Source organism: Athene noctua, chromosome 19 (assembly GCF_965140245.1).
Source record: "Athene noctua chromosome 19, bAthNoc1.hap1.1, whole genome shotgun sequence".
In the NCBI taxonomy this organism is placed as follows: Eukaryota; Metazoa; Chordata; class Aves; order Strigiformes; family Strigidae; genus Athene; species Athene noctua.
Genome location: NC_134055.1, coordinates 505224 through 519264, shown reverse-complemented (window position 1 = coordinate 519264; position 14041 = coordinate 505224). Strand labels below are relative to the sequence as shown.

General features: G+C 50.6%; 1 protein-coding gene across 1 annotated transcript in view; it reads left to right on the top strand.

Annotated features, from left to right (window-relative positions):
* The window catches only part of WSCD1 (WSC domain containing 1), a 31076-nt gene extending 18720 nt beyond the window's left edge, over positions 1-12356 (top strand). Inside the window, exons 5-9 of the mRNA XM_074922917.1 lie at positions 30-151; positions 6294-6459; positions 7902-8066; positions 8830-9030; positions 10650-12356. Coding sequence (XP_074779018.1) covers positions 30-151; positions 6294-6459; positions 7902-8066; positions 8830-9030; positions 10650-11002 — 1007 coding nt within the window. The 3' untranslated portion in view covers positions 11003-12356. The remainder of the gene's footprint in view (positions 1-29; positions 152-6293; positions 6460-7901; positions 8067-8829; positions 9031-10649) is intronic.
* Positions 12357-14041: the final 1685 nt, after the last annotated feature.

The window sequence follows — 14041 nt, the reverse complement described above, 5'->3', positions numbered from 1 at the left end:
CAAGAGAAACCTATTTCGTATCCCTGCAGGGAGGAATGTTATCTATCGAGGATGTTTTAGAGCTCCAGAAAATTTAACAGACACCTTTCCAGCCTCTTTGATACAGCCCAATTTGACGGTGGAGATGTGCTCTGAATTTTGCTCCAAGAAAGTAAGAACAGTTCTCGTTTTACATCCTTTCTTCTATTCTGTTATTTTAAATTTTAATCTACTAAGGGAACAGCAGAGATTAGTGCCTTAGAGCTTTGAATTTGTAAATGAGTTTCTGAAGGACAAAACTCATCAGAGTAAATACCCAGTGATGCATCTGGTCCAAACGCTCTCTCCAGTGGGGACGGCGGGAGGGAAAGCCATCAGAGCGATGCCACTAAAAACGATGCCCAGAAACGCCGTCCTAAGTGACGAGTATCGACCCTGCGGAGATCGATACCGTTTCCGTGTCACATTCAAAAGGAGCCCAGAGCCAGACCTGACCCGTGGGAAGGTCTCGGGGGCTGCAGCTCACGGGGAGACAGGCGGGGGCTGTGGGCTGCCGGCACCCAAAGGGCCGCCCCAGCGCCCTCGGGGGAGCCGGTCCCCACTCAGCTGCAGGGCAGGGAGAGGCGACACCCAGCGCCCTCCCCGGTCTGCTCCCCCCCGGGGTTCCTCGGCCGCAGGCTCCTCCATGGTGCAGCAGCAGGAGGGTTCTAATGCTGAGCTATCCACACCCGGATTTTACACCAGCCTCTAACTGTGTTTGCTAAGAACGTGATACAATCTTAAGCATATTTTTTAAAAAAGCTGCCAGAGAAAAATTTTAGCAGATAAGCACACTGAAAGCAGGTGAACTTTCCTGGTACTTTTATACAAATGTGTCTCTTTCCACACTGGAAGAATTTATACACTTTCGCTGTAACCTACGTAATTTAACTCAAAATGGAATCATTGTAGAACTTCATGCCGATATATAAGACTACACAAAAGCACCGAATAAGGTCAGTCGTGTGCTCACTGGCTCTTGGACAGAAGGTTAAGGGACACGCTACCATCCCCTGTCCTGGTGTGCACACTCTGGGGGACTGAAGGAGTTGGACTCCGACGGACTCGGTATCCTCACGGAGGGAAGGTCTGGCCCAAGGCACCCTCTGCTTTAGCGGCTGTTGCTGCAGTTGGTTCTCCTCCTGTCCTCCCCACTCCAGCAGGGCTTGGGTTTTTGTACAGAGGAGGGTTTGCTGTGTGGTCAGATGTAGCCTGCAGCCACATTCAGCCCCATGCACTAATCTGGACATTCAATTACTTTGTCTTCTAGCATACAAAAATGATTACAACTATTAAGGCACGAACAACAAATCTGCTTAATTACTAGGTAGAGTGGGAAAGCTTTCTCAGTCAATATACCCTCTAAACCAGCTCATCAGTGTTTTAAGAAAGCATCATGGAATTAACTCCGTGCAGTGGATCACCCATATACCCTGTACGCAGCACGTTACCATACAAACACACTCTCACATCCTCGATGCCTATAAACCTTCAGTAACGCAGGACTTCATGAGCAATTCTTTCCAAGCTCTGCCATTAATCTGTGTTTAATGGTGGGAAAAAAAAAATCTTGATCATTCTGTGTCAGCTTACCCACATGTAACATAATTTTATTAATATTTACTGTGCAATTAATTGTTGCTTCTCTATCTGGAACAACGGTATGAAATATCTGGAGAAGTTGTTTTCAGATGTGCTCAGACACAAGGTCAGTGTTTTTAAGCACAGTCATGCCATTCTGGTTCTGAAGATGACTTTTCTAAATAAGGGGGTTTTCAGAAGTACGGTTCCTTTGAGGTTTTCTGGCCATGCAGCCAAAAAGTGGAAGCCTCTGAGATGACTGATGACTGAGAAGGACAGGAAAAAGACCACAACCAAAACATACCACGTTAGTGTGACATTCGAACAGGACCAGGATGGGGGGAGCGGCGGTGTGGAGGAAGCTGTCCGTCTCTGCAGAGCAGCTCGTGCCTCTCCGGAGTTAGTCAGTGCCTGTTTGCTTGATGAAGCTTGTGTGAGAAGGCATCAGCAAACCAGGTATCCAAAAGGATTATCCAAACAGACTCTTTCTGCAGAGAGCGGGCTGCAGAAATTATAATATTAAGAGGAACAGGCACTGAAGGAAGGGGAATAAAAGATTTTGCACCTCTCATTTATTCCTTCCCCAAAACAGTGCAAAAGGCAACAACCTGCTAACCCTGCCCCTCCCCTCCAGCCCCGCTGGGCACCAGCTGCCCTCCGGGAAGGGACCAGCACAGAGGGTTTGCCTGACGAGGTCTCCCTCCGCGTAAGCAGCCGCAACTGCATATCCCCAAGTCCAGCTGTTACAGACTGATTGGTGCTTTAACTCTAGATACCAAAACAAGCCCTATTAAGACACAACACACTTTTGTCCTGACTTTGATTCCTCTCCAAACAAGATGGACAACTTCCTAGCCAACAGCAACATACCTGGCCCTCCTGACACCAGGAAGGCACTGCCACTTCAGTCCAGCCTCCCGTGCAGAAAGGATTATCCCACCAATTTCTACCTATCCTGAAAAAGCCAGTGGGCTTTTAAATGGAACTGTAGTTGGATGCTTCAAGTTAAACCCATGAATAAGTCTTTTGCTCTTTGGGACTTAGAAGAAAAGCAAATCAAGGCATACCATATTTATTTGCTAGCCTTGCAAATTGCTTTATGCAGCTGAAAGGGTAGCTCCAGCCCTTGGAAGTATCTGAGGTAACAACTTCAGATGAAACCTGCTAAATACTCTTAATTATCAATTTATTTCTTAATTAACAGAGTGATGACACGGCTTAATAACAACCCATTATCACCCCATAACACAGATCCAGGAATGTGCTTCTGTGCTAGGTCCCTTGGCCAGAAGCCATAGTTTTCATATATGCTCTTTTATAAGCCAACCTGCATACTAAATGAGCTGTCTCCGTTTGAATTTATATTTTTAAATAAACAGTCCTTTTAACGCTCAGCTGCTGTATTCGGTTATACATGATGATATGAATAAAATCTGGAAGAACATTAAGTCCTGAGGACAGAACCCCAGTATCTCAATGTATCCAAAAGCCGTGCCATCAAGTTTGCACACTTGAATGTTACCAGCGCTAATGTGCTTTTAATTTTCTTTATAAAGCAATATACAGAATACAGCAATCTTCTAATTTCAAAATAGACCTGCTATTTTGGATTCCAGATGTAGCTACATGCCATTACTTACTCATAAACAAAAGACTCCCAGGATTTTGATCCAAATCCCATTCATACAGAGCTTTTCTGTGGCTTCATTTAGATTTTTTTTTTAAATACAATAAAACAATGATAAGTCGGCCAGAACCTCAACTGATGCAGACGATCACAGCATCGCTGACTTCACTGCATCAGTGAGAGCAGAGTATTTCAAATCAGGGTCACACTGGGCGTAACACTGCCCTGAGGAATTGTCCCCTGGCCTCGACAGATCACGGTGTCAGACAAGCCAGAATTTTTATGCAAGGGTGTGATTGGCTTCATGGTATTTATCCTTTGCTCTTCACATATCCAGCTGAATGAGAACATGAAGAATGACTTCTAGATTTGTTGCAAAATGAACATGCTCATTTTTAAATAAACAAAACTCAGTGGTTTTGCTTGTGAGAGAAATTTCCTCCCATCATTAGTCCCCCCATATCTCATTCCTTTTGGTAGATTGAGAGAAAAATTGTAACTGTGTCAGACAGGAGAACTGGAAAACAAAGGAATTTAGCAGAGTACTCAGAGTAGAACCAGACAAGCGTATTTTTAATCTATCCGTAATTCTACATCTGGATGCAGTCTAACAGAAAACAATCAGTGATTGAATCATCACATCATCTGTGTGGCTACTGGCGAACGACTGCTTTCCTTACAGCCCCTAACCCACCTGTTGGGGCTTCAGCTCGCAGATTCTTGGGTAAAGAGTCCCGCTGACATCAGCTTGCACTGAGTCACAGCTCGCAGGACGGAGCCCTGAGCCTGCCCGTGTACGCTCCGAAGCTCGGCCCAGAAAAAAAGCTTATTCAGAGCCCTGCAGATTTCTCTGGCGAGACACTTGTGTTGAACCGAAGCATCGCAGATTTGTCTGCGCCAAGCTCGGGGACCAGTCCTGCGCTCAGAAGTCACGTGGCTGCTTAAAGCCGTGACCGCAGCTTGGGGCGTGCATAAATACACCGGCGAGCAAAGTGCACGCTTCTGGTTTTGATCAAATACCCATGGGAAGTCAAGACTGAGCACATCGCTTTGCTGCAGCACCAGGCAGCCCGACTGCTCCACGGCCGGTTCCAGCGCTCGCACGGGGCTGCGGGCCCCGGCACGGTGCCTGGGGCTGCGGTTGGGCTCCCTCCACGGCGTGTGCTGCCAGCGCTGAAACTCCGAGACTCCCACCCCTGGAGCCCGTCCCTGGGCTCCCTTCCTGCGAGCGCCCGCTGCCCCGGCAGCAGGAAGGCAGCAGAGGCGACGGCCGTCCTGTGCCGCGGAACAGCCCTGCAGGCACATGGGGACAGAGGAGCGCACGCTCAGGTCATGTCACAAATCCTCCAGCCTCCCAGAAAGTCAAGTGCCTGCAGGTGCCGCAGGCACGAGGGACAAGGTACATTTTTATTCTAGGCTGCCTTCGAGGGCCGGGACACATTAATTTCTCAAACGGAGAAACACTACTTCATTGTGGAGGAAAAATTTGTTTGCAGGCAGAAACAGAACTATTCTGCCCTTGGATCAAATCTGTAAATAGTTTCTGACAATGTCATATCTCATTCGCTAAGCAAATGTTGGCTGTTTGGGCACAGATGGCACATGTGTTGTATTTGACTCCTTATCAGAGAATGAACACGTGGGGAAGAGCGAGAGATAAGCTGCTCAACAGTCCTGTCACGCGCTCCCAGACTCCAAAAGACTTTTAAAAGGCAAAAAGTGTTGATACGGAATAGGTGGAATTGAACACTCCACACTCAAATAACCCCTGGGCTTCCTTCAGTCCCTCCTCACAGCCCCGCGCCACAGCACGAGATGTCGGGGCACTCTGGAGACCTGTGGATAAACCACCCCACTCCTCCTGGTCAGGAGGAGAAAAACTGAATTTTAGGGCCCATTTCTGCAAAGTAGTAAGTGCGCTTTTTCTGTTAGCACATATGCAACTACTAATTTCTTCAGCAAGTAATTAGCACAAGTTTCCCTCACACTTCTCTTAATTCTCATCAGTGTTGGCCCAGCCTCGCTTTTCTGCCACCACACAGCAACGCTGCTTTGCAGCCTGTTGCCTGTTTTGGCCAAAATCTGAATTACTTTGCATCAAATCCATTGAAGAGATGTTTCTTACAGCCAAAAATTTCCTTCGGGAGTTACTGCCTCGCAGCAAACACTACCGATAACCTCCCTGTGGCTGCACACTTACACTCTGCCGAGAGACCGTCACTCGCAGCGGCCAGCCTGGATTTCACCAGAGGTTTCCCCATCTAGAACTCGGCAACAGGAACCAGGAAGCGTCAGAGCCGAGGCGCTCGCGCGCCGGGCACCGCTGCCTCTCCCCCGAGCAGCCCCGTTCCTCCGAACGCCTGTGCTGAAATTACTTGCTATCGTCTTTCTAAAGAGTTTCTCCAAAAATATACACAGTACCTCTCAAACCCTGTATCAGTCCCACTGTGCACATTCAGTTTTTGCAAACTGTGAAGAAGTCAGACCAAGATGCATACGTTTTTTATGGCTTGACTTTTTTCTTTCTATTTTTAAACACGATTGCAGCAGTTAGTGGGTCTAAATTTCCTTCTTTGCTTAAATTCTTTAAGGGGAGGTTTCCTCCACACAAACTGGTAAAATCAACCTAATAAAGCAAACCTGTAACAGCTGACTCCTCAGTTTGGGGGAATTTAAATGGAAGTTTAAGAGGTCATCCAATTCAAAAGGTTTATTTTGGGGGTAAATAAGATTAACTTTTCCCACACTGATGTTCTGCAGGTGGAATTACATACTAGGTACTGCAGGAATATTATAAAATTATTTTTTATTAGTTATGAAAAAAAACAGGATATTGTGAATTTTCAAGCTTTACAAGGCTTGTGTCTGAAAACCAACTTTTAAGAAATGGCCGTATGGAAGACAGTAGTATATAGGAAGCACGAGCTTTGCAATGATATATCAAACACTGCTTTGATCCCGACAGTGGCCTTGTGCAGATTTATTTCTCTTTGTACAGCATCAGCATTCCCCACAAGCTGTTGATGCCGTGGCATTTACACACTGATCTATTTTCTCTTTTCCGTAGGAGTTTCCCTTGGCAGTCATCCGCGGGTGGGAGTGCTACTGCGGCTTCCCCACCGGGCGCTTCTCGCTGCGCGACGGCGCGGACAGGCTGCTCTGCAGCGGGACGCACAACGCCAGCGCCGCCGCCGAGGGAAAGTACTGCCTGGTGTACCAGACACCCGTGCAAGGTACGAGCCGCAGCCTCGCCGAGGGAAGGGCGGGTGAGGGCAGGGGGCAGGAGCCACCCAGCCTGGCACAGCCTTAGCCACAACGGCTGGCACCGCACGGGCCGAGAAACGCCCCTTTGCCAAATCCCCCCTTGCAGCTGCACTCGTAAACATCCATCGTGCTGTCTCTCATCAGGCAGCACAGCCCCCTCACACTCGAAAACCAGGATTATTCTGCAGCTGGAGAGAAGGCGGCCGAGCCCGGGAAGGCAGAGCCTGGGCCATGCAGCCCCCCGGCAGCGGGGCACAAGGACCCCACACTCTGGTTCCACTCCTGCTCATTAAACACAACCCGGCCCCCACGTTACGCAGCCACCACGGCAGACACTAACTTTCCTCTACCCATCTTCCTCTAAAATATTCATCTGCATACATGTGTCAAAGGCTGAAAATAAAGCAGAGACTACGGCTCCAATCCAGTAAACCATTTGGGTGTCAGTGGCAACTTTATCCACACAATGATTTGCACCGAATTCAGTGAGACTTCTCACAAGCTTAAAATTAAACAAAGTAAGTGCTTTTCTGGATTGGTACTGGGCTTTTTTTAAACCAACAGCTTTTTTTTCCCCCTCCATCTCCCAGTTCAGGGGTAGACTGCAGACACCAGCACATTAAGAGACGATGCTGGAAGAACTCTTGCTGTCAGGAAATCGCTAGTACTCCCCACATCTGTGCAGCAGCAGAAGGGCAGCATCCTCTGGGCTGTGCTGGCACTCCCCAGCCACGGCTTCGTCTAGAGGCTGCTTTGACATATGAAGAGAGTAATTTCTCATTTATTTCCTGGCTTCGTGTTGAATTATCACAGAGGGTCAAGACTGGTTCTTGCCCTATCCTTGCTTTTATTGGCACATTAAGAGATAAGGTCAGGATTTACGAAAGCACGTATGGAAACCGGGTGTCCAAGCCCCATGGGAGATTAATGCAACGGGGGCTCGTCACCGCCTTGGGCCCTTCAGAGAGGACGGACAGCACAGAGGTGTAACTGAACACCAGCTCTTTCTGTAGGAGGGGTTTCTCCTGCATTATAAAACTCGGCATTTTCAGGTGTAATGGCACATTCAAGGTTTCTCTGAAGAGCCAACCTGCCAGGCAAATAGCTGTTAACAACCAGGCATCAAGGGGCTTTTATCGCAACTTGCTGGCAAGTACAATGGTTTGCCACAGCTCTAACAAAAAAGCTTGCCTAACACAAAACCAGCAAAAACCTCTTCTGAGGATAATCTCTTTGCCCACTTATGGCTGAATTAATTTTGGGAAGTAGCTGACTCACAACTGGACTCAAATTGATATCCTATATTTGTAAGAGAGAGAAGAAAGAAGCAATAAACCCCGTAATCAAGAGCTGTCAGAGAAATTATTAAAAAGCCACAATGCTAACAATGAACTGTCTTCTGTACTCGCAGACACCCGCTGCACCGACAGGAAATTCTTAACCACCAAATCCAAAGTGTTTGTTGCTTTGTCAAGCTTTCCTGGGGCTGGGAATACGTGGGCTCGCCATCTGATAGAGCATGCCACGGGATACTACACGGGAAGCTACTACTTCGATGGAGCCCTCTACAACAAAGGTAGCGAGAGACAGGACACACAGCGCCCTTCCAAGGCACGAAGCTTTACTGACTCACTCTGGCATCCTCCTGCGTGAGCCAAAGGCTGGCACCGTCAGCACGGTCGGTGAAGGTGAAACAGGCGCCTGGCACGAGCAGCCCGAGGTGGAGGGACAGCAGCAGGGACTGGGCCCGGGCAGGCGCCTGCTCCCACGGGCTGTAACGGCCAGGCTCTCCCTCTGCAAAACCCACATCTCGCCTGTGCTGTGCTGCCGTGCGCACACACAGCTCCCTCTAAAGACTGGTCCAAAAGACCAGCTGACTAAAAAAACCAGTTGACTAAACCCCGAGGGCAAGACTCTTCAGTAGCACCAGGGTTGAGTTTCTACTCGTTATTCTGGGAGGACAGTGTCCCGAGGGGCGCGGCCTTAGCAAGCACCAAGCCCTGGACCCTGCAGCAGCCAGGTGCCAGACACCCCCCCGCAGAGCAAAGCCCGGCCCCGGCTCCCAGCACAGGCCCTGTCGGTGGCTCCAGCCAGGGACGGGTCCCCCTCCCCGCAGGTGAGCGGAAGCGCACGGGAAGGCGGGTCCCAACTATGTAAAGTCACTAGGGCTTGCGGGTCAGCGCCAGGCCAAGAATAAAACTCAGTCCCGGTCCCAGGTCCTGGGTGACGGGTTTAACTGACTGGTACTTTCAGTTTTACTGTAGGGAAAGAGTTAGAGTGGGAAAAGGCACAGGCATACAGTCAAGTGAAAAAGCCAATGTTCCTGTCTTGTGAAACAGGTTTTAAAGGAGAAAAAGACCACTGGAGAAGTAGAAGGACCATCTGTGTGAAAACACACGAAAGCGGCAAGACAGAGATTGAAATGTTTGACTCTGCGATCCTGCTGATTCGGAACCCCTACAAGTCGCTGATGGCGGAGTTCAACAGGAAATACGCCGGGCACCTGGGCTACGCCACCGACCGCACCTGGAAGAGCAAAGGTAACGCGCTGGCCGGGCCGGGGGGCTGGCCGGGGCGAGGGCAGCGAGAGCCCAGTCAGCACTGCAAACCAAGTCAGGGGACTCGAGTCCCACCGCAGCCCAGGTCAGCCTGGAGGGGGCGAGGCCCTGCAGTACAGCCCCCGCCACCGAGGGAGGGCAGCGAGCGCGGGGCCGTGCCAGGGGCGCAGAGGCCTCCCCGCCGCCGCGCTCGGCTGGGGATGCACGTCCAGGGGCAGCACCCCTGCACACAGCCCGGTGCCGAGCCACGCAGGGGAACAACATTTGCCCCTGCAGCATGTAATAACCGTGAGAAACCTAATTTAAAATTTAGAGGATTCAACAGAGCATGACATTTCCTGAAGGCAATTTTACAGCCCTGCACAGGTGCTACTGCACTGCAGATAAATAAGGATAACAGCAATAAGGGGACTTGAGACTCAGTGTTCCCTGAATGCGTGAACAGGCTTCAGAATATGCCGGCCACACCTCGTGCATCTGACTGGCAAGCTGGCTGGTGTGACTACCAGCCCCCCAACCGAACACACTGCTGCGTCCAGACTCTGCAGCAGTGGAAGGATTTGGCTCGTGTTTCTCCTCGTGCGTATTTTAGGCATTAGAGCGGTGGCTTGGCCAAACACCCAGCACAAGGCTCAGGGGCTGGGGGGAAGTGTCCTCTGTCACAGCATATTTCTTTCCCAAGTTCATGTATCACCTTTCATCAGTCACAACTCAAGACCTATTCATCAAAACACAGACAAAATAGCCCTTAGAAAAGACAAAAAGTCTAGAGTTTTTCTGTACTGCAAACTACAAATTATTACATTTTAGGCACAAATGCTCTTTGTCCAGCCCAAAAGGTTTAGCTGGGACTAACCTTCACCCCTGGAAAATTAAATTATCACAGACAGCAAACAGAGACTGAGGTCTCACTAATGCTCAAGGCAAAGGTTAGGAAATAATTCCGCAAATTTTATCCAAGTGACCCTTGTAGGTGACCTTAAATCCCTTCCCATGTGCCAGAAACAAAAGAATCTTCCCTATTAATCCTATTTCCTCATCTGGTCTCTGCATAAGCAGCTGGTAAGCGTGCAGAAAGATATGGGATTCAAGTGATGTGGAAGGCAGGAACACCTTGGGCCCCACCCGAGATCAGTGTCGTGATGCTGCATTTACAGAACTGAAAATTAATATATAAGTATATAATTATATATTATTTGTTTACATATATATTAATAAATAACCCCATCTCTATCAGTCTACATTTGAAATGGAGGTAAAAGAGTAGGAAAACCACCGAAGTGAAAGAATGTGCTTGAAGTTACAGGGCAAAGCGCTGCTTAAGCCGCCGCCCGAGCAGGACCTGCCACCTTCCCTGCTCCCAGCCCTCAGGGCTTCAGCCCAGCTCCTCCCCGGGGTCTCGCCCTCCCGCAGCCCAGGCGGCGGCAGGTTGAGCAGCACCTGCCCCCTGCCCCGAGCTGCCGTTGTGGCTCCAGCGTGCACCCAGCCACCGCGTCAGGCCGTGCCGGCAGCGCCGCTCCCGGTGCACAAAGCGTCGGGAAATCTGCCGGAAGGCAGCAGGGCTAACACTGTCTCATTTTCCTGGTTTCCCGGTGATCTAGAGTGGCCCGACTTCGTGACCAGCTACGCCTCTTGGTGGGCCTCCCACGTCCTGGACTGGCTGAAGTACGGGAAGCGCCTGCTCGTGGTCCACTACGAGGACCTGAAGCAGAGCCTCATCCCCAAGCTGAAGGAAATGGTGGAGTTTCTGAATATGACAGTGACCGAGGACAGACTGCTCTGCGTGGAGAACAACAGGGATGGGAATTTCAAGCGGTCTGGTGCTAAGCAAAAGAATTTTGAGCCATTCACCCAGGAAATGAAAGATCTTATCAACAGATACATCCTGACAGTGGATGAAGCCTTGAGGGGAAGAAACTTCACAGGACTGCCCAGAGAGTATGTGCCAAGATGATAGCCTGGTAGCACTCTGCAGTGTTGAAAAATAAAACCGTTTTTTCTTAAAAAAAAAAAAAAAAAAAAAAAGCAACAAACACCCCCCCACACCCCCCCTGAACCAGAGCTTTATAGCAGTTAAAGCAGAGATACTTGTGGAGTCTGCTGAGCAGTGCAAATTCTCTCCACTCCTGGGTGTTCCTCAGGGCACTAAGTGCTCCAGAAGGCAAGCAATGAAGGATGGAAATTGGGTTATAAACCAAGGCAAAAAGCTTTTAGTGTCTACCTGTGCGTGCCCCTCCCTGCACAGGCAGCTCGGAACTTCACAGGGGAGCACCCGCAGCTCCTGCAGCAGCGTCCTGCCCTCCCGCCCGCTGCCACGCAACCTGCCCACGGCTGCCCGGGCCTTCACAGCACCGATGCTGGAAATGGACGTACGTAAAAGGGGAGGGGGAAAAAAAAAAAAGTCTTAACACTGATCAACAGTTTTCATCTCAGCATTTAAGAAAATCGGTTGCTTTCTTCTTAGTACAGCCCGCTAGCTTCCTTCTCCTGGGTTCACTGGTTGGGTCACCTGCCGCAGCGGTGTCAGAGGTGCAGGGGGAAAAAAGCACCAGTGGGCGAAGGTGCCCCCGACGCTGGGCCCTGGTGCTTCAGGCCCGAGCCCAGGCTGCCAGGCAGGGACGGCACGGCCTGGGCCCACGTCAGGGCCGCGGGGAGGCTGGTGGCCACAGTCCCCCCACAGCAAGGGGCATGGCCGGGACCCGCAGGAGGAAACGGAAATTCAGCATGGCCAGGGGTGGGTGTCACCAGTCCCAAACGGACCCGGGACCTGGCCTCAGGGCAGCATCCAGAGAGGAGGGGCTGCCGCCCGCGCCAGGGCTCAGCCCGGCTTTCTGTGCCTCCATCCCTGCGCCCGCAGACTCACGGTGGCTCCGGGAAGGCGCCGGGGCCGAGCGTCACCGCGCTCAGTGCACGTGGTGCCACAAGCGGCTGGAAGCTGCAGCGATGTGAGCCTGGCTCACGGGGAGTGGGGCAAAGGGGATGAGCCCCAGCACGGGCAGGATCCCACCTCCTCTCCCCAGAGGAAGGCCGAGGCACTCCGACCTGAAAAACATGAAGCTACTTCGTGCTGCTGTCCGGAGCCACCCCGCAGCAATGTGTGTTTTACCTCTGACTCTCAGCAGTTCCCTGCGGTTTGTTTCCAGCCGGCCTCGTGGTCCTGGACCCGCTGGAGGTGGAGAAACCGCAGGGCCGAGGGGGCTGCCCTCCTGCGAGATGCTTTTGTTCGTGTGAAATAAAGGACTCCTTAAAAACTGGAGTGAAAACACTAGTTTTAATAAAACAAGAAGTTTATATAAAGGGAGCTGGACCTCCTCTGCGTGTGTATCATTGGTGCTTTAAAAAAACCACAGGTCACAGAGCACACTCAGGCCGGAGTCTCTCCTGTCCGCGCTCCGCAGGCGGCTCGTCGTGCTCAGCACCGCCCGGCCGGCCCCGCCGCGGGGCTCCCTGCCCCGTCCCCAGCCCCCGGGTCCTGCCGCGCCGCGGAGGCCGCGGGACGAGTGCGGGATCGCGGGCAACTGCGCTGCCTCACAAGGAAAGATGAAACCTCCTTTTGTCTAGGCAAGTGGCGCAGCTTGAAGAAAAGCAACTGATTTAGGATGCTGCAAGCCCAGACATAGGCAAGCAGGAAGAATTTAAAAAGAGGACTTGCCTTAGGTAGCAAAACCAGTCACACTTCTAAAACAAACCATGCGCTGTACCGCACATTGCTGCCCAATCCGCAAATCCCGATTTCAGCGAGCTGGAAATCCCAGTGCTTGTTCTGCCTGGGACTGCTACCTTGCTGTGCACGTTATTCGGTTTTAATAATTCTCTCCACAGGTCCACTACTAGCCTCAAAACCAAGTCATACTGAGCTAGCCACAAGTAGCAAACAGCACAGATCGTACATGAACACACAGGCACAGAAACATGCATGAAGCGGACACTACAACACAGGGCCACCATCATCTCTGCTGTGACTTAGCGAAGAGCAGGTTCGTTCTGCAAGTGGGCATTGCAACGCTCCGAGGGTCCCATCTGGGCACCAGTTGCTGCTGACGGATGTGGGTCACATCCTGCAGGATCCGAGCCCAGTCTATGCAAGGTGCACAAATACTTCAGAGGGAGTTGTTCTCGGCCTCACTGAATCACATGCACGAGACCACAGACCGGAGCTTGGGTCCACCACAAAATGTTAAGATTATAAGAATGATGTTTTATTATACTGCCTTTCTAGCCTGGTATAGCTTTATAGATCATTTAAAAATATTTGGATCATTTCAAACCCGTAAATGGTGAGAGTAAGGCCAGTCTGTGAACACTCAAGAAGGCTATTTAATTATGTGCATGTCCTGTAATGAAGGCTCTAGGTGGCTAAAATTAGAACTGGCAGAAATGATGAATATTCATTAGCTCTGTGCATGCCAAAAACCATCTCATTTAAGAAAGAGATTGTAGCTAACCAAATCTTAATAGAGGAGGTACAGGGGCTGCCTCTTTGTTTATATATGTATAAAATCCACACACCCACCCTGTACCTCCATGACACGTGTCTGCACACACACAGGCACGTCCCAGCGCGCTGTACGTCCTGCAAGGGCTCGCGTAAGACCGTAGGGACAGACAGGGACTCCCTGGGCCACTGCACACAATCCCTGCTACTGCCCGCATCACCACATGCAAGTTATTCACACAAATATATTGGCTTCTGTCTTAAAAACGTTGTGGTATTTTTACCCCTTACTCTCCTAGTTAGAAGGTTGCAGAATCTTTTTCCTCTAATGCTTAGGAACCGTCTCCAAACCCACAGCCTGAACAGACCCACAGCTCATGCTGCACTTTCCTTTTTTTTTTTTCCAGCCAGCATTGTCTTTTAGCTTACATTGCCCTTCTACTTTGCCTCCAGATGTGCTCACAGACACTGGTCACAGCCTCTCAAGCTCCACCGTGCAAGAGCAAACACTCTGTTGCCTCACCCTTGCCCCTAGGTCGGCACTTCAGCGGCGCTGGG